The 24,941-nt window shown below is 58.6% G+C and overlaps 2 protein-coding genes across 14 annotated transcripts; both read left to right on the top strand.

Moving 5' to 3' along the window:
- The first annotated feature begins 580 nt into the window (after positions 1 to 580).
- Positions 581 to 11,558, top strand: ST6GALNAC6 (ST6 N-acetylgalactosaminide alpha-2,6-sialyltransferase 6). 10 transcript variants are annotated; one of them, XM_081104167.1, is made up of 9 exons: positions 1,858 to 1,934; positions 2,534 to 2,595; positions 3,457 to 3,547; positions 3,652 to 3,749; positions 4,512 to 4,609; positions 5,176 to 5,355; positions 5,906 to 6,312; positions 9,403 to 9,510; positions 10,184 to 11,558. In XM_081104167.1, the coding sequence occupies exons 5-9, from the start codon at positions 4,547 to 4,549 to the stop codon at positions 10,371 to 10,373; spliced, it is 948 nt and encodes a 315-aa protein (XP_080960293.1). In that variant the 5' UTR covers positions 1,858 to 1,934; positions 2,534 to 2,595; positions 3,457 to 3,547; positions 3,652 to 3,749; positions 4,512 to 4,546; the 3' UTR covers positions 10,374 to 11,558. The 10 variants fall into 10 exon arrangements, with proteins under 10 accessions (XP_080960286.1, XP_080960291.1, XP_080960292.1 ...); XM_081104166.1 differs by lacking the exon at positions 3,652 to 3,749 and having other exon boundaries at positions 1,751 to 1,934; XM_081104165.1 differs by lacking the exons at positions 3,652 to 3,749; positions 4,512 to 4,609 and having other exon boundaries at positions 1,750 to 1,934.
- On the top strand, positions 9,400 to 24,651 carry AK1 (adenylate kinase 1). Of its 4 annotated transcripts, none has more exons than XM_081104171.1 (7): positions 9,400 to 9,510; positions 19,215 to 19,251; positions 20,709 to 20,744; positions 20,918 to 21,081; positions 21,695 to 21,811; positions 23,988 to 24,179; positions 24,411 to 24,651. In XM_081104171.1, exons 2-7 carry the CDS (start codon positions 19,245 to 19,247, stop codon positions 24,477 to 24,479), a joined length of 585 nt encoding a protein of 194 aa, XP_080960297.1. In that variant the 5' UTR covers positions 9,400 to 9,510; positions 19,215 to 19,244; the 3' UTR covers positions 24,480 to 24,651. The 4 variants fall into 4 exon arrangements, with proteins under 4 accessions (XP_080960297.1, XP_080960296.1, XP_080960298.1 ...); XM_081104170.1 differs by lacking the exon at positions 9,400 to 9,510 and adding an exon at positions 16,260 to 16,492; XM_081104172.1 differs by lacking the exon at positions 9,400 to 9,510 and adding an exon at positions 16,395 to 16,496.
- The last annotated feature ends 290 nt before the right edge of the window (positions 24,652 to 24,941 follow it).

Here is a 24,941-nt window from a genome sequence, read left to right as displayed (position 1 = left end):
TATCATGGCTCCTGGCTCTTTTTCACCGTCATGTAAAATGATGGTAACGAACGGGAGCATCATAAGAAGTCATCACATTTTTAATCCTGACAACACCCTCGAGGGGGTGGTTCTCCCTGTACCCCAGCGGCAGGCCGGGGAAGGGGGAGTGAAGCGCCAAGGCCACGCAGAGAGGGCGGCAGAGCTGGACTGGAACCCAAGGTGGACCCTGAGCCCACTCAGGGTGATCACGGGGTGCAGGCCTCCCGAGGCCCTGGGTAAGCGAGCCCAGGGGGAAACGCAGCTGCTCCCAAGCGCAGCGTGCGCTGGGACTCAGTTTCCCCGTTTCGGTCGTGGTGACAATAAAGTGAGATCTCCAAGGCAGGGAGGCTATTTTTATGGCCACTACGCGGCCCCGGAGGGGAAAGCGAGGCCTCGCTCGCTTGGCCCGCGCCCCAGGGTCGCCAGCCCCTCGCCCTTTGCCCGGGCGCCGCCCGGGGGAGGAGCCAGACCGCCCCCTCGCGGCTCCGTGCGCCTCGCGGGCCTGAGCCGAGCGCGAGCGGCGGCGCTAGGACCCGGCGGGCGAGGCTGCGGCGGGGCCTGGGCGGCCGGAGGAGCGGGGATCCCGGACCCGGCGCTCAGCCCCGGCGCCATGTGAGGGGCTCGGGGGCCGCGGGGGGCCGGGCGCTCCCCCGGGGAGGTGAGCGGGCGCCGCGGGGGCGGGCAGCGGGAGGGGGCACGGCCTGCGTCCGGGGGGAGCCGGAGCCCCGGGGGATGGGGGGATGGTGCGGGGGCCCGGGGTGCCCGAGACCCACTCTCTAGGCACCCGTGCCCAGAGGTCCCGGTCCTGGTGCCCAAGGGCTGTGGCGGGGTTCGGGGGGCCTCCTGCCTCTGTCCACCCCCTGGAGCTCGGGGACCCGGCCGCCCACCTCCCCCAGCCGGGCCTTGGGCTCTGGACCCCCCGGAGTGCGGGAGTTGGTGGGTCAGCGCCAGGGGGTGCAGAGGATGAGTCGCCCCCACCCCAGGTGGACCCACGGGCACGGCGGTCCCCCGACCGGGAATTAGGTGCCCCTCCCCCTTCTCCTCGGAGCCCTCCTCCCACGCTGCTCGTGGGGGCACCCCGACCCTGGGGGGGGACTCCCCAAGCTGGAGGCAAAGCCCCCAAACAGAGGGCAGGGTGTGGTCCCCGCGCTCACCCTGAGGACGCAGCCCTCCTGCAGGGCCCGCCTCGGGTCTGAGTCCACGCTCGGCCCGTGCTCCGGGCGGCCGTCTTCCCAGCCCAGCCAGCGCTCCCCAGCAGGCCTCCTGGTCCAGGCCGGAGCTGGGCACACACTCGGGGGCCTCTGGCCCATTCCAGCCCTGGGTATCCTTGAGGGAGATCCGTCCACCGCAGCCCTGGGCTGCTGGCAGCACCTGGAGACAGCCCGACCACGCACTTTGCCTCTCTGAACCCCAGTCTCCTCTCTGAATTGGGGGGTGAGTGCCCCTGCCATGCCGTGTTGCCCGGAAGAGTGAGTAAGTGGGTGACGCTTCGCTGGCTCCTGTATAATCCCTGTTGGAAGAGTGAAGTCGCTGGGCCCGGGGTCAGAGGAGAGGGGATGTTTTGCTGACAAACTCGGTGAGCCAGGCCTCGAACAATGAATCACCGCCGGCCGAACGGCCGCTGGCACGGACCCAGCCCCTGCCAACCCCGTGCCTCCCTTGCCACTCGGGCTTGAATCCTCCCAACATCCCCTTGAGTTACCTGCTCTTCTGCCTCCCATTTCACAGATGAGGAAACTGAGGCTCAGAGAGGTACATGGCTTGCCCTAAGGCCTCGCAGCCAGTAAGTGGTGGAACCGGGATTCACACTTGAACCTGAGATGCTGTATTGACCATGGCCTCCTCCAGAGCAGGACTGTGACGGGGCTGACCGGGGGACCATGGTCCTGGCCGAGGGCACTGCTCAGGCAAAGGTGGGAAAATTGGGGGGCCGGGGGTGTGCGTCTGGGACCTGGAGTGCTCTAGAGTGTCTGGAGCCAGGGGCATCTGAAGGAAAGGATAGTGAGGGAGGAGGCTCAGCGCAGAGGCCATGAAGGGCCTGGAATGCCAGAGGCGACTGACTGATGGGGGCGACCCTGGAATTCCGGACTCCCACCTTTTGCTCTAATGGGCTCTGAGTCGAAAGACAGGCCACTCTTCCCTTCTGATGAGCCTCCGTTTCCTGATCTGTACCTGGTGAGAGTCCCCGGCCTCTCCGACTGGCTCCGAGGGCCGGCCTGGGAGAAACCCCGAAACCTGAAACCCGCCCGGAGGCAGGCGGGGGTGGGGGTCGGAGGGGGCGTGGCAGATCGAGGCCGGGTTAGGTCGTGGGCGGAGTCAGGGCTTAGCCAATCAGGAGCATCGTGTGTGTTTGGCCGGAGGTTCTCTGGCTATTCCTGGTGGCGGTGTAGGAGTAAACAGCAGCTAGGTCAGGGGGCGGAGATGGTGGCGGGAGCTGGGAGGCCGTGGAAGGGAGGACGGAGCTGGGGATCCCCGAGCCCCAGCTTCTCCCTTTGCACTCTGCCAACCTCAGAGCCGTCTGGACTTGAATCAGCTGGAGGCGGCTGGACACAAGTACTTGTTTCCGTTTGACAGGTGGGGACATTGAGATCTGGGTCCTGCAAGGAGGGGCGGGGTGCCGGCGGGGGAGCGAGGAGCAGACCTGGGCGTGTTTCCTCACAGCAGAGGCCTCTGAGGCGGGGGCAGGAAGGAAGGGCTGCCCAAGGGTGCCTTGTCCCCTGAGGATCCCACACACCCTCAGGGTGGGGCAGTGATTGTCGCCATTTGACAGATGAGTCTGTGTCCTTAACCCCTAAGATCTTCCCGTTAATGAATGAAATCATACAGCCATCCTCTGGCACCCATCCTCAGGGCTCTTGGCGGCACAGCAGAGGATGTGAGGGAGGATCTGTGAGAGCTCTCAGCCTCCTGGGGAGGTGACACTAGGGGAAGTTCCCGGCCCACCTTGGGCTTGGAGGATGAGTGGGCGTGAGCAGGGTGCTGGAGGGTGTTGCAGACAGTTTATGCAAGACCTGGAAGGGTGCAGGTGCAGAGGAGTTTGGGACCCACAAGAGATGTTGCTTTATTCCAAGGCCCCGGGGACCTGAAGCAGGGTTTAGAGTAGGGGTTTCTGCTGGATGGGGGGCAGGCCCCCAGCATGGGAGCCAGCTGCCTAGGAGAGCCAGGGTAAGGAGAGGACCCTGCTGAGAGGGCAGAGTAGAAGGGAGCAGCGGGCAGGAAGAGAGTCAGGGTTCTGCCACCACGCGGCCCTGTGACCTCAAGCAGTTTTCTGCCCTTTTGGGCTGTAGTGTCTCCATCTGCAAAATGGATACAGCCCTGAGTCTTGAAGTCAGGGGTAGGTAGGAGCGCTGGCAGGGGTGGTAGGGAAGGTGTAGCCTTTGACCAGCTGGACCTCCGGGAGGGCACTCAGGCCATAACCCTTTCGGTAACTTGCAGGTGTGAGCCCACATCCCTGCCCCCTGGGCCACGTGCAGGACGCTGGCTCCTGCCCCTCAGCAGACGCCGGAGAGAGATGAGTAGCAACAAAGTAAGTCCCTCTTCATTTCTTACTCCATCTGAACCTCTTACTTCTCTCAGTGAGATGGGTTTCTAAGGACCGAGCCACACCACAAGTCTCTCTTCCTTGCCTAGATGAGGCTGATGCCTGGGAGGCCCTGGTTTGAGCCCTGCTGTACTACTGATCTGTGTGGCTTTGGGCAAACTCCTGCCTTTCTGGGCCTAGGTCCAAGGTGACTTGGAATGCTGTGCGGGGGTCGGGGGGGGGGGGTAGAGGTGAGTGGGAGTCTGGAGGAGGGGGCAGAGGTCAGTCAAAAGTGACAGAATGTTGTGAGCATCCTTCTGAGGGTGTCCCCATCATCCACGCATTCATGCTTTCCTGAGCACCTGCTATATGCCTGGTCCTGCATACCCCCTCCCGAGAATCCACTGCAGCAGAGCCTTGGCAGAGCCTGAGGGTTGGGGGCAGGGTGATGTGGGCGTATCAGTCTGGGTCCAGTCGGCAGAGAGAATCCACATAGTAATTTTAATGTAAAGAGTTATTAACTATAATCGGGCAGGAGTAATGAGGGATTGGAACTCTAAGGAATACAGGAATAGCAGGTACAAGGAGCAGCCGCCAGCCCCAGGGCTGAGATCCAGGCCTCCTGGGGAGGGCACAGCTATGGGCCACTGGATGGCAGAGAACTCAGTGTGGTGCCCTACTGGTGACATTATCACAGGTCCACCCAGGAGGCACCCAGCCTCCAGGCAGAACTGCTCCAGGGAGGGAGCTGCTGGTCTCTGGATGTTGCAGGTGGTTGGGTGACTGATTGAGCTCCACTCTGGAGAGGTTGTGATCACAGCAGGATCAAAACTGCCTGAGGGCAGGTACTGCAGGTTCTGGAGGAATCTGCTGGCTTCCTAGCAGGCCTGCTGGTTGGGCGCTGGAGATAAGCATGTGCCTAAGAAGGCAGAGCATCAGACGCAGGAAGTCAAGGCCTTTCTTCCTGCAGTGTCTCTCCAGCGCCCTCTCCGGACAAAGCTTAACATGCAGTTAGCTGGCAAGAAAAAACCAAGAGCCCAGATCCATCCTCACAGAGCTGCCAAAAGGGTGAATACACGATAACCAGCACAGCGGGCTCCACAGGCTCAGCGAGCCTTGCAGACCCGCACAGACAGCTTCCAGTGGGCAATTTGGATATGACCTTCCTGCCCTGTCATCCCCACGGTGGTGCACTCTCTACCCAGGCAGCCCAATCTCTGAGCAGATCCCCTCCAGGGGTAAAGGAATGATGAACATGTATGGAGAGTTGCTGTGTGGAGAAGGCCTGGGTCCTCTCATTTGACTATCCCACCTGTCTCCCAGCATCCTCCCAGCTGGAGGAAGCCTTCTGAGCCCCACATACAGTCCAATCCGGCAGACCCTCCTTCTGAGAACCTTCTATGCTCCGGTCCCCACCCTGACCGCTGGGAAGCAGTGGGGAGCGAGACTGACCCAGTCCCAGCCGCGGAACTCATGGCAGCGTGATCAGTGCTCAGGGGGCTGCGGGAGGCCTTCCTGGAGGAGGTAGTGTTTGGGGTGAGGAGCAGGCGTTAGCCAGGTGTTGCAGGTGGTAATGAGGCAGGGCGCGGAGCCTGCACGGTCGCTGGGACCTCACCAGTCTTCTCCCCTCTCAGGAGCAGCGGTCAGCAGTGTTCGTGATCCTCTTTGCTCTCATCACCATCCTCATCCTCTACAGCTCCAACAGTGCCAGCGAGGTCTTCCATTATGGCTCCCTGCGCGGCCGCAGTCGCAGGCCTATCAACCTCAAGAAGTGGAGCATCACCGATGGCTACATCCCCATTCTTGGCAACAAGGTAGGGCAGCCACTTTGGGGAACTCGCTGGGAGCTGGTCCTCCCCATTGCCTGCCACCCCTGCTCCCTCCTCCTTTTCTCTCCACTCTCGCCATCCCTCCTAAAGGAAAGGGTGGGCCCTGGGAGTCAAGGCTCTGATTCAGAGAGGACGGGAGAGGAAGAGAGAGATAGAAACAATGATGAGTGAAAATCATGGACCAGCTGCCTCCTCCACACCCCCTACTGGGTATCGAACCCGCAACCTGGATATGTGCCCTGACCAGGAATCGAACCATGACCTCCTGGTTTGTGGGTGGATGCTCAACCACTGAGCCACACCAGCCAGGCCAACCATGAGTTCTCGAAGGCAGGAGTGGGGTCTCTTTTGCTGGTTGCTCTGTCCTGCATACTTGACCATTAGCCAGCTTGCTATGAATGTTTGTTGAATGAATGGGCGTCAGTTTTTCTGTCTTTAAAATGGGCATAATTATTTTGGCCTCCTGGAGCCCTGACTGTACAGACTGGCACAGAGAGTGGTTGTGACAAGTGTTGACTTTCCTTGCTCCCCCCAGACACTGCCCTCCCGGTGCCACCAGTGCGTGATTGTCACCAGCTCCAGCCACCTGCTGGGCACCAAGCTGGGTCCTGAGATTGAACGGGCCGAGTGCACAATCCGCATGAATGACGCGCCCACCACGGGCTACTCAGCAGATGTGGGCAACAAGACCACCTTCCGCGTGGTGGCCCATTCCAGTGTCTACCGTGTCCTGAAGAGGCCCCAGGAGTTTGTCAACCGGACCCCCGAAACCGTGTTCATCTTCTGGGGGCCCCCGAACAAGATGCAGAAGCCCCAGGGCAGCCTTGTGCGCATCATCCAGAGGGCAGGCCTGGTGTTCCCCAACATGGAGGCCTACGCCGTCTCTCCCGGCCGCATGCGCCAATTTGATGACCTCTTCCGGGGTGAGACAGGCAAGGACAGGTACCAGCCTTCTGCCTGCCCCCTCTGGCCAGCCCTCTGCTCTTCATCAGCATGCTCTGTGCAGAGGGCCTGTCGCTCCCAGCAAGCACTGCTCTGAGGGTGTGGTCACTTCTCAGCCACCTCTGGTCAGGTTTACTGGGGGAGCTCTCTTCGTGTTTAGCACGAGTCATTTCCAACATGCTCTGCATGACCCCATCTTCCCAGGAGGGCTTTCCCCCAGCACCCACTGCTCTGAGGGAAGAAGGGTTCCCAGCATGCTCTTCTCTAAGATTGCACAGTCATTTCTAGCATCTTTCTAGGAGAGCTCCCCGGAGCGTGCCTCCTGGAAAGTGTTGGCTATTCCTGGCACTTCTTGCTTTAGGCACACCGTTGCTCCCAGCATGCTCTATTCTAAATATACATCATTTCCAGTCCTGCTTTAGGTAAGCTAGGCTAGTGCCATCCAATAGAAATATAATGCAAGCCACATACATAATTAAAATTTTTATAGTAACCACATTAAAAAGGTAAAAAGAAACAGGTGAAACTATTATTATTTTTTTTTTTTGAGCCTCATCAGGATATTTTTTCCATTGATCTTTAGAGAGAGAGTGGAAGGGAGGGAGAAAGGGGAGAGAGAGGAAAAAATATCAATATGAGAGAGACACATTGAGTGGTTGCCTCCCGCACGCGCCCCGACTGGGTCAGGGATCGAACCCGCAACCGAGATATATACCCTTGACCATGAATCAAACCCGAGACCCTTCAGTCCATGGGCCAACACTCTAACCACTGAGCAAAACCAGCTGTGGCTGAAATTATTTTCAATATATTTTATTTAACTCAATATGTCCAACATATAGGTCCTGTACATATTTTGTTTGATTTATACCTAAATATTTAAAATTTTGGAACTAACGTAAATGATATTTTTTAAAATGTTGGTTCCCAATTATTCTTGCTAATATTTAGAAATATGATTTTTGTGTGGTGACCTTATATCCTGTAATCCTGCTAAACTTAACTTATTGGACAGTTTTACTTCTTCCTTTCTAATCTGTGTGCCTCATTTCTTTTTCTTGCCGTATTGCACTGGCTAGGAACTTTCAGTGCAACGTTGAAATGTATTGGAAGCGACAAGCGTAGACATCTTGCTTTAGTCCCAGTCTCAGAGGGAAAGCGTTTAGCCTTTCATCATTGAATATGAGGCTGGCTATGGGTTTTTGAACCTATATTCACCTCTTCCAGGGTGAGACAGGCAAGGACAGGTGCCAGCCAAGTATTAGGTTGAGGAAATTCCCTTCACGTATTAGTTTCCTAAGAGTTGTTTTTTGTGTGTGTGTGTGTGTTTTTTTTTTTTTATCAGTACTGGATATTGAATTTTATCAAACATTTTTCTGCATCAATTAAGACTTTTTTAAAAAAAGACTATTTGTATTTTTTTTTAAGACTGTTAATATGGTGGATTATATTGATTGATTTTTAAATGTTGAGTTAGCCTTGGTTTCTGGAATAAACGCCAGCTGGTAGTGGTGTATTTTTACATAGTGCTGGATAGGATTTGCTAATATTTTGTTGAGGTTTTTGTATCTGCGTACATGAGAGATATTGGTCTGTGGTTTATTTTGTACTATTCCTTGCCTGATCTTGGCATCAGGGTAATGCTGGCTTCATAAATGCATTGGGAAGTGTTTCCTCTTCTGTTTTTCAGAAAAGATGGTGTAGAATTGGTGTCATTGCTTCTTTCAATGTTTGATCGAATTTGCCAGTGAGACTATCTGGGCTTGGAGTGGTGTTTTGTTTTGTTTTTCCCCCAGAAGATTTTAAACTATGAGTTCAGTTTCCTTAATAGTTATAGGATATTCAGGTTACTTATTTCATCTTCGGTGAGTTTTGGTTTGTTTTCAAGAAATCATCCCATTTCATCTAAGTCAGCAGTTCTCAACCTGTGGGTCGCGACCCCTGAAAATCCATCCTGCATATCAGATATTTATATTACGATTCATAACAGTAGCAAAATTACAGTTATGAAGTAGCAACGAAAATAATTTTATGGTTGGGGGTCACCACAACATGAGGAACTGTATTAAAGGGTCGCGGCATTAGGAAGGTTGAGAACCACTGAAAGTTTTCACGTATGTAGTTGTTTTTTGTGGTTTTTTTATTTTAAAGTTTTCAGGGTCTATGATGATGTTCTCTTTCATTTTTGATATTGGTAACTTGTGTCTTTTCTCTCTCTCTTTTTTTTTTTCAGTCTTGCGAGAGGTTTATTTTCTTTTCAAAGAACCACCTTCAACCAAGTAGATGCAAAATATCTTTTAGCTTCACATGTAATCAGGATAAAACATTATCAGCAACACATTTCACATTCTTTTTTCACACTAAGAAATCCAGTGTGTGTTTTACACTCACAGCACATCTCAACCCCGAGTCAAGTGCTCACACGTGCCCACATGTGGCCACTGTAGTGGACAGCATGGCTCTATGCCAGCCGTGGGCAAACTACGGCCCGCGGGCCGGATCCGGCTCATTTGAAAGGAATAAAACTAAAAAAAAAAAAAAGACCGTACCCTTTTATGTAATGATGTTTACTTTGAATTTATATTAGTTCACACAAACACTCCATCCATGCTTTTGTTCCGGCCCTCCGGTCCAGTTTAAGAACCCATTGTGGCCCTCGAGTCAAAAAGTTTGCCACCCCTGCTCTATGCCCTTAGCTACTTCTTCATGCCTTGCTCTGAACTTGTCCCTCCAGCATGACTGTCTCTGCTTCGTCTCCCCATGGGAGTCTGCTCCTGGCATGGGCACAGCTGCGGCCAGCATGCTCTGTGGTCATGGTCACTCCTGGCCTACCCAGGCCTGACCAGTGTCCTCAGAAGTTTATTCCCAGCCTGCCTTGTTCCTACTCTTTCCCTCAAAGGAGCTCTCTCCACACCCCTCACCTCTCCCCAGACAGCCCCCCTGCCAGCAAACCCGTGCTCCCCCAGTGGGCTGGATGGGGGTGACTGAAGTAGGGGGATGAGTTCTGTGAAACTGGGTGGTTGGCTGTTCCTCCCTGCCCGCCCCACCCCTGCCTGCCTGCCCCTCATCACGCCCCTTCTCTGCCTCCAGGGAAAAGTCCCACTCGTGGTTGAGCACGGGCTGGTTCACCATGGTGATCGCGGTGGAGTTGTGTGACCATGTGCACGTCTATGGCATGGTCCCCCCCGACTACTGCAGGTGAGCCCCTCCAGGACAGTGCCCAGCCACTGCCATGGGATGGAGCCGGGGGCCCGGAAACCTGGGCTGGGGGGCCTTTGAGATTCTCTGTTTGATGGTATTCAGGCTGCTCTGCAGAGATGTCTGCTCCTTAGAGCTGCCTCAGCGCCAACCCCCCCGCCCCCCCCCACACCTCAGCCAGTCCAGAGTTTGTGTATCAATAATAACTATTATTATTATTATTACTATATGCAAAGCCCAAGAGGTGACAGCTGTTCTTGATTGATTGCTGACCATGCCCCAGCATGACCCTATTATTCACTCATCAGAGTGATGCTAAGGGATAGGCATGTTATTCCCCCTATTTCATAGGTGAGGAAACGGAGGAAAGCTGTTTTGTGAGTGGTCTCAGGTCCCACAAATAGTAAAGGGTGGGGGTCAAGTTCCAGAGCCCTTACCTCTACCCTGCTGTGCCACCCTCTCAGGGACATGAAAAGATCCACAGCATTAAAAACGAAGTTTGGAAGTCAAAAAACCTAGTCCACCCTATACCCATTTTACAGATGGGGAAACTGAGGCCCAGGGAAGGGCAGGTATTTCCCCACTAAGGTCCTATGGCAGGTCAGGGGCGGGAAAGGGCAAGGGCCCCGCCAGTGCCCGCTCTGCCCTCACAGACGCCTCTGCTCTGCCCCAGCCAGCGGTCCCGCCTGCAGCGCATGCCCTACCACTACTATGAGCCCAAGGGGCCAGACGAGTGTGTCACCTACGTGCAGAATGAGCACAGCCACAAGGGCAACCACCACCGCTTCATCACCGAGAAGAGGGTTTTCTCGTCCTGGGCCCAGCTGTACGGGATCACCTTCTCCCACCCCTCCTGGACCTAGGCCGCCCTGCCTGTGGGGCCCTCACAAGGGACACCGGGGAAGTGGCTCTTGGCCCAGCCACTCGACCAAGGGCCCTCTCCTGGCCGATGAAGGCTGGCTGGAGTGTCTTCTGGCCAATCAGGGCCTTGAAGAGGGTGTATCCTGCAGCCGGTCAGGGCCTGGGACATCTCTCGGCCATCAGGGATTTGGGCTTCTGTGTGCTTAATCAGGGGTGTCAGGAACTTGTCCAGTCAGGGTCCGAGCACAGTCAATCAGGGTATTTCTGAGTAATATGAGGCCAAGGACATGTCCTATCCCATGAGGCCTTGGTTCAGAGCCTCAGGATGGTCCCCACATCATTTCCTATTGGCTGGGACAGTGGGGTCCTGTTCCAAGGACCTGGGAACTTTGTGTTGGCCCCTCACTTCCCAGAGCCAGAAAGAAAGGTTGCATGAGGAGTGGGAAGTGAATGGAGGTCAGGCTGGGGCAACTGGGGGCTGGAGGGTCCCGGAGGTGGGGGCCGGTGTCAGCCTTGGCTCTGCCCTGAGTGGCCTTGGACAATCCCTCGTCCCCCTCTCTGGCATCCTTCTGCCCGTGTCAGGTTCTAACGTGGAGTCTTCGACCCCCTCCCACCTCTCCCACGACTGCCTTGGGTCCGTCCTCCATAACACTGGGCCCCGCCAGCCACCACCCCTTGCTGGGGGTCTCAGACCCCTAGGGCCTGGGGTTCCCTTCCGCACCTCTTCCTGGAGATGAGGGTATTTTTGTGCAAACTCTCCCTGGTGAGGCTGTCTACCTGTTGGAGGAGCCTTTGGGGGCTGAGACGGGGGGACCCCAGCCCAACGGAGGTTTCAAGCAGCCCCTTTGCCTGCAGCTGCTGGAGTCATCTGAGTCTCCCTCCAGCTGGGCCTGGGAAGGCTCTCCCGGGGGGGCGGGAGCTGTGTCGCCAGGGTCCTGTCCCCCCTCATTCTGTATCAGGCACTTTATTGCTGGGCCTCAGCGGGGTGGGTTTGCCCCTTGCTCTTCTGAAGCCTGGAAGGGAAGACCAGAGGGCTTCCTGGAGGAGGTTGCGGAATGGGAGGGGCCAGGTAGAGGAGGAGGAGGCCGGCACAAGCCATTGCACATGGGGTGGGGAGTGGGGGCTGGTGACTCCCCCAGACTTGGTTTTGTAATGATTTGTACAGGAATAAATGCACTTGAGCTCCAGCTCCGGCCCCCGTGTGTCCCCGTCGAGCGAGGCTCTCTGGCCCTGGGCTCTGGGCCACCGTGGGACAGGGCCCAGGCCCTCCAGGTGGGGAGCTCACCCACAAGCAGGACAGCCAGCTTTTTCAGCTGGCCAGTGAGTCATGCACTTTGCAGCTTGGGCGGAGAGCTGGCAGCTCGGGGGGTTGGGAAGGTGCGGGTTTCCCAAGCCAAGCCCATCTGGCTTTTCCAGTCCTGCCTCCCCCTGCTCTGCGACCTTGGGTAAGTCACTTGCCCTCTCCGAGCCCAGTCCCAGGACCACACACTGCTCCCAAGGAGCTCAGGCCCTAGGGAGGCCACCCCGGGAGTCAGGGCTCCAAAGACGGGGATGCAGACGCTGTGAGAGGGCTTGCGGGTGGGTGACATGCTTCTGGGGCCTGGGAGGTGAGGAAGAGTCCTGCAGAGTTTGGGGCAAGAGTTTCTGGGGATGGGGGTGGGGAGGAGAGGAGGCCGGACAGGGTTCAGGAGGAGAGGGCAGGCGGTGGGTCAGAGGTTGGCTCAAGGGCCTGGGGATGCTGAGGGCTGGGAGTCCACGTTTCCTGCAGGCCCAGCAGGCAGGAGCCAGGCAGGGCTGCAGCCCTGGGAGGGTGTGGTGAGCAGCAGTTGAGTGAAAGGCCTTGTTTACAACTCCAGGTTGGCAGGAGAAAGGGGGTCCGTGACTCTGGGAGATTACAACCTGTTTAGGCAGATAAGATACCCTTGGGAGCAGAGGCCTAACAAAGGGTGACTGTGAGACAAGGGCAGGCGGCCTGCTGGGGACGGGGAGAGAGCTCTCCCCGGGCACCGGGCCAGCCGGGATGGGGGGCCGGGGCGCGGGGAGGAGAGAAGGGCGCGCTGCATTCGTCTCTAATTCACGTACACATTCTAGTGAGCAGCCGCGTGCCAGACGCTCTATCAGGTGCAATTGAAGAGGGAGGGAGGTCAGGTGGGAAGAATGGCCCGAAGGATGCGCAGTGGTGGGACCCACAGCCTCTCCCGGGAGGCAGGGAGGCAGGAGCAGTGGGAGAGGAGCCACTTGGGGCCAGATGGCAAAAGGCCATGAGTGCCAGCCCGAGTGGGCCCGGCTCCATCCCTCTTGCTTGGAGAGGTCATTCTTGCTTGGACGGCAGTGGGACAGGCAGGAGCTGGGACGTCACGGGGCCCATGGCAGTGGTCGCGGTGGGTGTGTGGGAAGTCATTGCGTGGGGAGCCTCACGCCTGCGTGGGGATGGAGATATGGAACACGGCGCACTGGCTCTGTGCAGAGGCTTCTGGGGATCTGCCTGCCCTCCGGTGGGCATGGAGGGAGGCCCAGCAGTGCTTCAAGAGAAGGTGGGTTGCTTGGGGTGGACCCTCCGAAAGTTCGGTTTAGCATCAGGAGGTAGGACTTGGGTGAGGGCAAGAGGTCTGGGGCCTAGTCCTCAACTCCACAAACTCACCCCCTCGGAGCGCCCCCCCCCCCGCCCCCCCAGACAAGTTTACTCATTGTCAGAGTTATCCTCCTGAGCCCACCTCCTCACCGTCCTGTTTTGCTCTGAATCCTTCACCTGCTCCCCGCTGTGGCCAAGACAAAGCCACTTCCACTTCCTCAGCTAAGGTCCAGAGCCCCCTGCACTCCTGTGTCTCCCCCTCACCCCTGTGGTCCCCTCCGCTCCTTGGCACGTCTCCCACCAGCTGCAAACCCAGCAGGTGCTTCCCGAGGGGCCACTCCCGCTGCTTCCTGCAGATGCTCAGCAGCCCAGCCAGGCCCCCCGCGCGGCCCCTCACCTCCCTGTGACACTCAGAGGGAGGCTGACCCAGCTTTATCTCCTGATGCTGGCTCATTTTCTAGCCTGGGAGTTCTCTTTAACCAGAATATTTTTAAAGTGTTTTTAAAAATTGGTTTCATTTTATACGGTTATATTTTTAGGGTGTTTTTTTTTTAATGTTGTAACTTCAGCCGTACAAATGATATGAGATAAAAAGGGAGGGCATCGCCCAGTCCTGTTCCCTGTTAACAGCCTAGGGCAGTGGTTCCCAACCTTCCTGATGCTGCGACCCTTTAATACAGGTCCTCATGTTGTGGTGACCCCCAACCATAACATTATTTTCGTTGTTACTTCATCACTGTAATGTTGCAGCTGTTATGAGTCGTAATGTAAATATCTGATATGCAGGATGTATTTAGGCGACTCCTGTGAAAGGGTCGTTCGTCCGCCAAAGGGGTCGCGACCCACAGGTTGAGAACCGCTGGCCTAGGGCATACCCTCCCAGGTGTTTCCTCCATGCGATTTTTTTCTTTCTCTCCCTCCCCCCTCCCCTCCCCTCCTTCCGTTTTCCCTTCCATCTTCTCCTTTCTTCATTCCCTCTTTCATCCCTCCCTGCCTCTCTTCTTCTCTCCCACCTTTTTTTCTTTCTTTAGTTTAGAGCGGAGAAAAAAATCCCGAAGCTTTAATATTCCAGGATTGATAGAAAATCCATAGGTCATATGCAAAAGAAATAATTAAAACAGCTACTTAAAATAGGTTTTTACAATTTTTAAATTTATTTTTTTATTGCGGCAAGAAGCACATAAGATTTAGCAGTTAAGCGTTTTTAAGAGTGCAGTCCAGCGGGGTTAATTGCATGCATTGTTAGGAAACAGAGCTCCGGGACTGCTTCATCCTGCAGATCTGAAGCTCTACCCATTGAACGCCAACTCCCACTTCCCCTGCCCCTCAGCCGCAGGGGACCATCCTTCCACTTTCTGTTTCTATGAATCTGGTGACGTTAGTACCTCCTGTAAGCGGAGTCATACAGTATCTGTCTTGTTGTGACTGGCTTATTTCACTTAGCATAATGTCCTCAAGGTGCATCTGTGTTTAAAGTGTTTTATATAGAAAATAACAGATGCTCGTCGTATTAAAAAAAAAAAAAAGCATGGGGAAGCCTTTAAGAAAGAAGCACAAGTCCCACCTCCCCCTGGGGGGTCATGTGCACCCGCCCTCCTGGCTGTGCCTCACCACACGCCCTTCGAGCTGCCATGGATGTGATGATAAGAGAGCACATGCCAGAGATGTTAAAGTGCGAAGAAAGAATTTCGAGGAATAGTTCTTACACACGTGACCCTGCATGTTTAGATTGTTGACTGACTTCATCAGTTTGCTTTTCCCGAAGGTGGTGCCATTGCACGGCCGCCTACGGCTTTGGGAGGGTCTCTGCACAACTTGGAAGGCAGACCCTCCGACCCAGCACCTGCCGCTCCCACAGCTGGGGACGCTCAGGTCCCAAGGAGTGACGAGCTTGTCTGATGTCACCGGTGGCAGAGCTGGACTAGCTCCCAGCCTCCTGGTGCCTAGGCGGCAGTTGTCGCTAAGAACTACCCATCTAAAACGGTCCCTCTCTCTCTCTCTGGGTAGTTTCACCCTCTTGCTGCAACACCTTTCATGGCTCCCTAGTGCCTACAAGACAAATTCTAAATTTAACCCACCCCCAATCTGGGGCTGCTGCTTTCAAGGTTGTGGTGTGGTCCTAGCGGTCGCGTCCCTGAGTTCCGAAGCTGCGTGGTCCTGGGCTCTGCTAGCTTAGTGAGCACCTACTCTCCGTGTCAGTCCCCACGGACACGCATCACCTTCCACCTGGGAACCTCCGCAAGCTCACCTGCAGCGGAACGCACCGTCCTCCATGTTTGAGGATTCGCAGACGTGGCCCGCGCCGTGCGCTCCCTGCCCAGCACCTGGCCCACAGTGAGTGCTCATTATGGGGCGCTGTTCTTATTCTAGGACCATCGACCCCGGTCCCCCATCGCGGACAGCATTCTGAATGGCCACATCCTCGCGCTCGCCTCGTTGGGAGTTGCCTGGCAGGGCTGGGGTTTTTATTTTTATTTATTTATTTGTTTATTTATTTTAACATATCTTTTTTTTAAATATATTTTATTGATTTTTTACAGAGAGGAAGGGAGAGGGATAGAGAGTTAGAAACATCGATGAGAGAGAAACATCGATCAGCTGCCTCTTGCACATCTCCTACTGGGGATGTGCCCGCAACCCAGGTACATGCCCTTGACCTGAATCGAACCTGGGACCTTTCAGTCCGCAGGCCGACGCTCTATCCACTGAGCCAAACCGGTTTCGGCTATTTTAACATATCTTTATAAATTTCAGAGAGGAAGAGATAGAAACATCAATGATGAGAGAGAATCATTGATTGGCTGCCTCCTGCACGCCGCCCCCTACTGGGGATCAAGCCCACAATCCGGGCATGTGCCCTTGACCGGAATCGAACCCAGGACCCTTCAGTCCGCAGGCTGACGCTCTATCCACTGAGCCAAACCGGCTAGGGCAGGGCTAGGGTTTTTAATAATCTACACAACCAGCAGCTGGGAGAGGGTTTGTGGATGGTCTTTGGGGTCCTGGGGAGTTTGCCTCCCAGAGGAGTTCCTGGAACCCCTTCCATTCCGGGTGGGCCTTGGCCCAGGGGCCTCGGGGCAGGTCTGGGAAGGGGCTGGGGACTGGCGTGGCCAGCGAAGCCCCAGAATCCATGCCTCGGCCCTCCCTCCCTGATCTGGCCTCTCCCTGCTACCAGTTTGCTGTGGGATTTTGTGCAAAGAGCCACGCCTCCCCGGGCCTCAGTTTCCCCCGCCGTCACCTGGGAAGCCCAGTCCCACCCCCCGCAGTGATGTGGGCACAGTGGGGTGACACGGAACGGGAACCCTCGGGCGCAGTCAGTGCGGGGGAGGGCGCCAGTCCCGCTCGGATCTCCCGTCAGGGCTCCGCTCGGGTCCAGCCCCCTCCCTGCCGGCTGCGCTCCCCCCTCCCTCCCCCCTGCGATCGGGAGCTGGCTCCCGGCATGCCGCGCGCCGCTGACAGCCGTATAAATAGTCGCCTCTGCGGGCGGGTGGCTGCGAGGACGGGCAGGGCACGCACTGGCCCCAGCGCCCACCCGCACCCCACCCCCAGGTAGGTGCGTGCCCCTGTGTCCGTCTGCGCGCGTGGGGGGACGCGCCTGTGCGGGGGGCGGGGAGGCGCAGGCACCTGGGGAATGCGCTTCGGTGCGCGCCAGGGTCTCCTGGGCGTTCGCGGGGCTGTGCGTGTCCCTGGCTGTGCCCTGTGCGTGTCCCTGGCTGTGCCCTGTGTGTGTCTGCCTGTCTGCACCCCCAGAGGCTGCTCGGGGGTGTGCGCCGCACTCTGTGCTTCTTTGTGGATGTGTGTGCGTTGCAGCCCTTCCCAGCCTCGCAGACAGTCACCCCTTTGTCCCAGCCCATACCCCTGGGGCTCCAGGTTCCCGTCCTTGGCATGTCCCAGCTGGGGCCCTGGAAGGGGGCTGTGACCTGACTCCCCGCCCCAAGGACCTGGGTGGGGCAGCCTTTGTGATTGGTGGACTGTCCTGTCAAATCACTGAGTGCTGGGCACAGGAGGCCCTGGGTGCTGGCCCCTGCCCCAGCCTCTGAAAGGGCAGGGGCCCTGTGGGATCCCTGTGGCAGCACAGGGGCCTGTCCTGCTCAGCCACCCACTCAGGACTCCGCAGCAGCAGGGGACGGGGCCTGGGGTGCAGGCCCAGAGAGGGGACACCGCTGCCCAAGGTCACACAGCTGAGGGATGGGGTTGGGATTTGAACCCCAGTTGGTTGCCAGCCACCAAAAGGACTGCTCTTGGTCAAGAGTCGGGAGACCTTGGTCTTGCCCTGGACTCGCCTCGTAACTGAGGTGAAGTCTCTGTCCCTTTGGCCTCCGCTCTCCAGACCCCTCGGCCGACCACCCGGTTACATACCGAGTCACTGCGGCCCTGATCCAGGGGCCCAGTAAGACCTGGGTGCTGAGCCCGTAACCTAACCCTATCCTGACCCCTGACCTCTGCGAGGCCGCCTCACGACCCAAGTTATTTTGGACCAAGGAGGTGGCAGGTTCCAGCAGGACAGTGGGGCTTAGGTTACTGGGAGGGGGTGGGGCAGGATGGGGTCACTGCAGGCTGTGCCTGGCCTAGGGGACCCCCCCCACCAGCTGCCGAGCAGTGCTGGCAGCTACTGCTCTTCCTTCAGCATATTCAGCAGGGAAGAGGCTAGCTCATGCCCCCGCAGGCAGCTGCTTAAGGACCTACTGGGTGCTAGGCCCAGAGCAGCAGGAAATGCAGCCCTGCGTTGGAACCTAGCCAGGCCCTGGAGCAAGTCTATCCTCTTCAAGCCTCAGTTCCCTCCCAGGAGGGCCCTGGGGATGGAGTAAGGCCCCCGCCCTCTGACCAGCCCGGGCCCGGCCCAGTCTGGTGGGGAACACAGGCCTGCACTACAACAGAGCGGTCCGATAGAGTGTGGTGTGCGCTGTGTGGCTGTATGATGCCAGGGGAAGTTCAGAGGAGGCACCTGTCAGTGTAGGAGTGGAGGGTAGAGTCCAGGAAGGCTTCCTGAAGGAGGTGACACCTGAAGTGAGTCCTAAACATGAACACCTTAGGGAAGGGCATTCGGGCATTGGGTGCAACATGAGCTGGGCCTGGAGGTGGGACACGGCCACGGTGGGAGAGGGAGCTCGGTTTAAGCAGCAGCTGATAAAGTTGCAGGGAGCGGAGAGGGGGAGAGGCTTTATCTTGGGAGCTGAGTAGCCACACGTGGAAGGGTTTTAAGCCGGAGAATGATGTGGTCTTCAGCTTGTGGGGAAATCCTACAGATGGGCTGGTGGGTATGGAGGTTGGGTTGGCCCCTGCTTGGAACAAAGAAGTGGCCGTGAGGACACAGATCAGAGGTTCGGGAGCAAGAGGCTGGGACGTGCTTATGCAGGATGGGGAGGGTGTGAGAGAAGGGCTTCTAGCTGGACACAGCCGGGCTGTCAGTCGGCAGGGTCTCCGAAGCTGGCAAGAGCGCCCTGGGCTGGCTGGGCAGGACGGAGGGTCCCAGGAAGCCCTTAGTGAGAGGGTGGAGTAGGAGGCGGAGGTGAGGTCCCAGGCAGGAGGAATGGTGGCCAAGGGTCAAGAGTCAAAGGGCAAGGCAAGAGTGGCTGTGATGGTTGCAGGTGGCCTTGGGGAGGGCTGGTGGGTGAAGGCCGCAGATGTATAGGCAGCAATTCTGAAGAGACGGACGGGAAGGGGAGGGTGAGGGAGGTCCCTGGGGGCTGTGGAAGTCGTGGGGTCCCAGGAGGGGTTGGGGTTGATTCCATGCTGGGGGGAGAAGGGGGCAATGGAGCAAGGTCCTCCAGGGGGCGAGGGGCAGGGGCCACATGGGGGGGAGTTGGTCCTGTGGGTGGGGGGGGGAGCCTGGGAACCCCTCATTGAAAAATTGCAGGGCTATTCCTATGTGAACGCAGCTTCCTCCCTCCAGACTTCCCTCTGAGCATCCTCTTCCAAACCCCTGGAGACACACAGCTCCTGTCCCCTCCTCCCCCTCCTGGCAGCTCTCCCCGCCCTCCGCCCTGGGGAGCGTTGTCAAGGTGCCTGGAGAGGACCCCGCCCTGTTTTCTGGGACTTGGGAGAGCAGTTCCGCAGTGGCTGGTGGGGCGGGAGGGGGCTGCTGCCCTTGACAGGTGAGGCAATGGAAGCACAAGGAAGAAAGATGACTTTCCCAAGGTCACCCAGCCTCCTGGGCCTTCCGGCCCCCACCGGCCCTCTCCGAGGGCAAGCCAGGGCTGGCGCACCTGCGGCTGCGGCTGTGGCTGGACGGGCGCTCGCTCACCAGCCCCACCCCCACCTTATCTTGCAGAGCTGACTCCACTCCCGGGACCTCGGCAGGATGGAAGGTACGGAGGCTCCTGTCCCCTGCTGTCTGCTTGCGCCTCAGTCTGCCCACCTGCTAAGGGGGTGCACTTTGGGGAGACACTCTGGGAGGGTTGGAGGCAGCTCTGGGGCTGCCAGACCGGGCTTGCCTGGGAGCTCCCACACCCGCCCCGGGCCTCTCATGGGATGTGCCAGCTTCAAGATTAATTTTAGAAGCAACGGGCCCTCCTGGGCTCCCGAGGACCCCACAGCTCACCTCCTGCGCTGGTGCTTTTAGAGCTGAATCCCTGCCTCTTTCTGGAGAGGGCGGGCACTGGTGAGGGGAGGCCTGCCTGTGGAGAGGCCCCAAGGGTGCCACTGCCCCTCTCAGGGACGGAGTTTCCCCATTGTCCAGGGGGTGGCTCTTGGGCCCTCCAGGCTCCTATGGGCCCGCCTAGAAGGAGTCATGGGCTGAGAGCCCAGCTGGCCTGTCTCCTGGCAGCACCACCCGTCCCATCCCTGGCATTGAGCCTGGGCCTGGGCAGTTCTTAAAGGAGCCCAGCCGGCCGGCTGCGGCTGCCTGAAACCAGTGGTCACCCGTCCACCCCTGGGGCTCTGAACGTCAGCTGCCACTGGGCTGTGCCCTCCCCCACACACACCCAGGCTTGTGCCCATCACACGGCGGGCGGGCAGGTGGCAGGAAGCCACTAGAGAAGTTCTGATAGCTCCTGGCCCAGGGCTGGGAAGCCCTTGGAGCTTTGAGCTCACCTCCCCATTGGACTGGGGTGGGGGTAGGGGGCGGGCAGAAAGGGGAGGGACCTCTCTCCCGGCCTCTCAGCCAGTCCTGCTCCGGGGAAGGGAAGGCAGCAGCCTGGGAAGGGGCGGCTTCCAGTCGGGTTTTGGCAGCCCTAGAGCGAGCCCTGCCTCTTCAGGCCTCAGTTTCCCTCTGTGGGTGAGGCTGTGGGGCGCCTGAGTCATCAGGGTGGTGAGGCAGAGGTTGAAATGGAAGCCGGCCTCCCCCTTTGGGCAAGGGTTCCATATGCCCACCACAGCCCTCTTCCCCGGCAACTGTCTCCAGGGCAACATATGTTGTGGTTGCCAACTCTGCACTCATACCGCCCAGGGAAGGCGGGCGATGGGCAGGCCAGGGCCTGGGAGGGGAAGGGCAGGGGACACAGCAGAACGGATCCATGGGTGGCTGCTGCTCCTCGGGAAACCTCCGCAGCGAGGAAGACTCTAAGGCTAGAGGTGACCCGCAGCTGCCGCCCAGCCTCCCACAGGGACGGGGGTGACTCTTACGGCCTCTGCCTGGACCGCCCTCTCTCCCCCGACCTGTCCCAGTCTCTGAGCTTCCCTCGCCATCAGCACCCACTCTGGGCTGTGACAGGAGGGTGAGCTGCCGGTCCCGCTGCCTCAGGCCCAGCTCAGGCCTGGGATCAGAGGTGCTGCCCACGACGTGTCGTGCGAGTGACTGAGCTCTGCCCCCCTCTCTCCCCCACAGAGAAGCTGAAGAAAACCAAGATCATCTTCGTGGTGGGTGAGTCCAGGGCAGGCGGGCGAGGCGCTAGCAGGGGGGTCTGTGCCGGCACTGGCGGGAGCCGGGGCCGGGGACTGCGCCCTGGGCTCTGCCCCTCCGATGGGTGGCCTGGGCCGACCCTGTCCCCGCGGAGGACCCGTTTCTCAGGGCTCTGAACGGGTGGGCGCTTGCAGGCGGGCCCGGCTCGGGGAAGGGCACCCAGTGTGAGAAGATTGTCCAGAAGTACGGCTACACCCACCTGTCCACCGGGGACCTCCTTCGGGCCGAGGTCAGCTCGGGCTCGGCCAGGGGCAAGATGCTGTCGGAAATCATGGAGAAGGGGCAGCTGGTGCCGCTGGTGAGTGGGCCCCAGCGGTGGGGGGTGGGGGTGATGGTGGCCCCGAGTGGCCGGCAGCCGGCAAAGCCCATGACACGCTGGCAAGGCTGGCCATGACCTTCCCTGGCGCTGAACCCTTTGTGGGTGCCCATTGCCCTGGCACAGAATTTCTTCCAGAAGCTCCCAGGAGCCTCCAGGACTCTGACTGCCTGACCCCTCCACCCTCCCACCAGCCCGGCCTTTCTGTCCCCTCAAACTCATTGTACGCCTTCCTGCCTGGAATGGTTTTCCTTCTCAGCTTTCAGACCTTCTGGTTCACCCGGTTTGGGCTCAGACCCCCTAACTTGACACTCCAGTAGCCCCTTTCCCTGCCCACAAGCTGAGTCATGCCTGGAAGTTGATAATGGAGTTTCCTGGGGGCAGGGGAGGCCTGCTGTGTTCACCGCCGTGTCCTCTGGGCCCAGCTGAACGCAGGACCTGAGCCATCCACCGCCTCCCCATGGTTCAGGGAGGCCTGAGGGGGCTGGTTTGGGAGCTGTCCGCACAGGGGGCGTTTCAGCTGTGGGGCAGCGCACCCCTGAGGAGGGTGGGGAAGCGGGGCTCACGGCCGCTCCTCCTTCTGCTGTGCCCGCAGGAGACCGTGTTGGACATGCTCCGAGACGCCATGATGGCCAAGGTGGACACTTCCAAAGGCTTCCTGATCGATGGCTACCCTCGGGAGGTGCAGCAGGGCGAAGAGTTTGAGCAGCGGGTAAGGCACAACCTGGTGGATGGTCTTCAGGATCCGTGACGGGCAGCCAGGCAGAGGCTGCTATGATGGAGGGGGAGAGAGAGAGAGAGAGAGAGAGAGAGAGAGAGAGAGAGAGAGAGAGATTGATTGTGGGTGATAGGAGCTGGGGAAGCAGAGAACCAGGGAAGCGCTTTCTGGGATTCTGTCTAGAATCCAGAAGAAAAAGTCTAGAAGGATGGGAAGCACCAGGCTAAGGCGGCCAGGCTCCGGTCCCAGCTCAGCTGCTCGAGGCCTTGGGCTGTCATTCTGCCTCTCTGGACCTCATGTTCCCATCTGCAAAATGGAGATAGACGGGGCCCAGCTGCCTGTGGGGCAGCATGAGGATTAGAGAGAATGTCCTCCTCAGTGTCAGCACGTGGTGGGAGGGGCAGGGACTAGCATGGACAGGGCTGGAAGGGCCAGGCTCGTGTAGAGAGAACAGAGCTGTTGGGAGAGGGCAGCTGGGGATGATGTGGGAGGGGGAGGCTCAGGCCTGGCTGGAGGCTTTGGATGCCCCGGGGGAAGAGTCCAGTCTCCTTCCCGGGGCCACCGGGAGTCTGGCTGGAGAGAGTGGGCCCTGAGGACGATGCCTTTGAGCTCCCTGGAATGAGTGCCCACCAGGAAAACTTTCCACAGGGAAAGAGCATCTTGCCCAAACACACACATGTACAGGCATGTGCATGCACACACAGGCACACGAACACATAGGCACACGTGTGTGCAGAAGCCACAGGCAAATGCACCCATGCACACAGGCCTGTGTACATGTGCACACATCTGGCAGTGTACACACATGCACTTCAGGCAATGCATATACACAGACTCAGTGCACCTATACACAGAGATGCACACACATGCACACACATGGGCACACACATATACACACATACACCCATATCTCTCGGTGTTATACTCCATATGAGGGAAGCAGAGGCGCTGTAAGTGCCAAGGAGGGAGAGGTCATTAAGGGGACTTGGGGGGGCTTCTTGGCAGAGGACTCCTTCCAGGCCTTGCAAGGAGGACTAGGCATCCCAGTGGGCTGGGGGCGGGACCAGACCCTCATCCCCATCCCCCAAGTCTGTGAGACAGGGGCCATCTTTAGGCTTCCATAGCTTGAGCCACATCCAGAGTTAGGATATTGTATTTCCTGCCCTCTAACTGGCTGCAAGGCCTCAGGGAAGTGTCTACCCTGATCTGGGCCTCAGTTTCCCTGTCTGTGAAATGGGGGTTGGCTGGGCTTCCTTCATGGACCTAGGCACCAGCTGTGTGACGTCACCTCTGGCCCTCAAAGCCCCGTCTGGAAGATGGGGTCAGTGAAAGTTCTCATCCCTCCTGGGCTGTGGTGGGTGCTGGCGTGGGCGCCTGGCCCTGCCCAGCACCTGGTGTTTTTGACTCTGGGCACCAGGGGGCGCCAGGTCCTCACCAAAGGAAGATGGTGAACCTTATTTCTTCTTGCCCTTCCCAGTCTTCCTCTGACGAAACACTCATCCCACTGACAGTGACATTGTTCAGAACCTCCCAGAGCTCAGTGGCCCCTCACCCCTTCCCTTAGCCCTGGCTCCTCTGTCAAGTCCTAGTCCAGGCCTGCTGGGGTAAGACAGCCCATTGCGCTGGGCCTCGGGCCAGGCTGGGAGAGGGATGTTGAGTAAATAACCAGAGGTGCTGAGGGCAGAAGTAAAGGGCCTGGAAGAGCCTGTCCCAGGGGGCGGGGATGGCGGGGTGGCATCTGGGGAGGCTGCGCCCGAGGAATGAGATTTTAGGTGAAATCTGAAGGTGAGCACTTGGCATGGAGGGGAGAGGTTCCTGGGAGGCTCCTGGCAGGAGCAAAGGCCTGGCACACCAGGAGGGTGATGCGAGCCGGCCTAGACTCCCGTCAGTGGCTGAAGCAGGAGAGCAAAGGGGTGAGAGCACGCGATGAGGAGGGGGCGCAGGGCCCAACGGCGCAGGCCCGTGAGGCCAGGGAAGGACTTCGCATTTTCTCCCCAGGGCACTGGGGAGCCACGGACGAGGTTTGGGCAGGGGAACGGCAGGGCAGATTGGTCTGGGGAGGGTCTGTCAGGCCGTCCTGAATGTCCGAGTGGATCTCAAGAGGGGCCCCCCCGAAGTGGGAAGATGGGGAGGAGGAAAAGGGCCCCTGTGACTGGTGCCCCGCCCACAGATCGGACAGCCCACCCTGCTGCTGTACGTGGACGCAGGCCCCGAGACCATGACCCAGCGGCTCCTGAAGCGCGGAGAGACCAGTGGGCGGGTGGACGACAACGAGGAGACCATCAAGAAGCGGTTGGATACCTACTACAAGGCCACGGAACCCGTCATCGCCTTCTATGAGAAACGTGGCATCGTGCGCAAGGTGCGCCCCCTGCAGGCCGGGCCGAGGGAGCCCTGGGGAACCTGGGTTGTTTTCCTGGCTGGGCCTCAAATTCTGGGGCCTCGGCCCGCCTCCCTCCCTGGGCCTTGGCTTCCCCCTGGTTTGATGAGGGGCTGCTGCCCACGGCGGCTGGACTCCCGACCCAGGCCGGGCCTGCCACCGTGGGGCCCGCCCAGCCCCCGGCGTCTCCGCTCACCACCAGTCTCCCTGCAGGTCAATGCCGAAGGCTCCGTGGACAGCGTCTTCTCCCAGGTCTGCACCCACCTGGATGCCCTCAAGTAGCAACACCGGCCGGAGCCCCTTCCCCAGCTCAGAGCCCGGCCCCACCCCTGTCCTGACTCAGGAGTCCTGGCCTGAGCTCAGCGCCTCCACCCCGCCCGGCGGGAGCACAGACAGAGGAAGCCACTTTATCCTGTTTTCACGGACAGCTGAGCACTAAAGGAATTTCCGAGGACATTCGGTTTTACTCCTTTTTCTTCGCTCCCACTGGGGTTGATTTATGCGGGATGGCCGCCCGGCCTTGAGTCCCCAGCCCCTCTTCCTCCCCAGCCCCTCGGTCCCCCGCAGCCCCCCTCAGCCCGCCACACCCCCCTAGCTCTGATGGAAGGCCCAGGTCTCTTCTTACGTAGGGCGTGCCGGGCCGGGCTGTGCCAGGCCTGGGGGTCCAGGGTGACCGAGGCAGGGTCCTTGCTCTCCGGGACGCGTGGTCAGGCAGAGCTGGGCCCCTCTGCATCCTGGCTATGT

Source organism: Myotis nattereri (genome assembly GCF_964212035.1).
Source record: "Myotis nattereri genome assembly, chromosome: 12".
In the NCBI taxonomy this organism is placed as follows: Eukaryota; Metazoa; Chordata; class Mammalia; order Chiroptera; family Vespertilionidae; genus Myotis; species Myotis nattereri.
The sequence above is the reverse complement of the archived record's forward strand: the minus strand, read 5'-3'. Positions and strand labels throughout refer to the sequence as shown.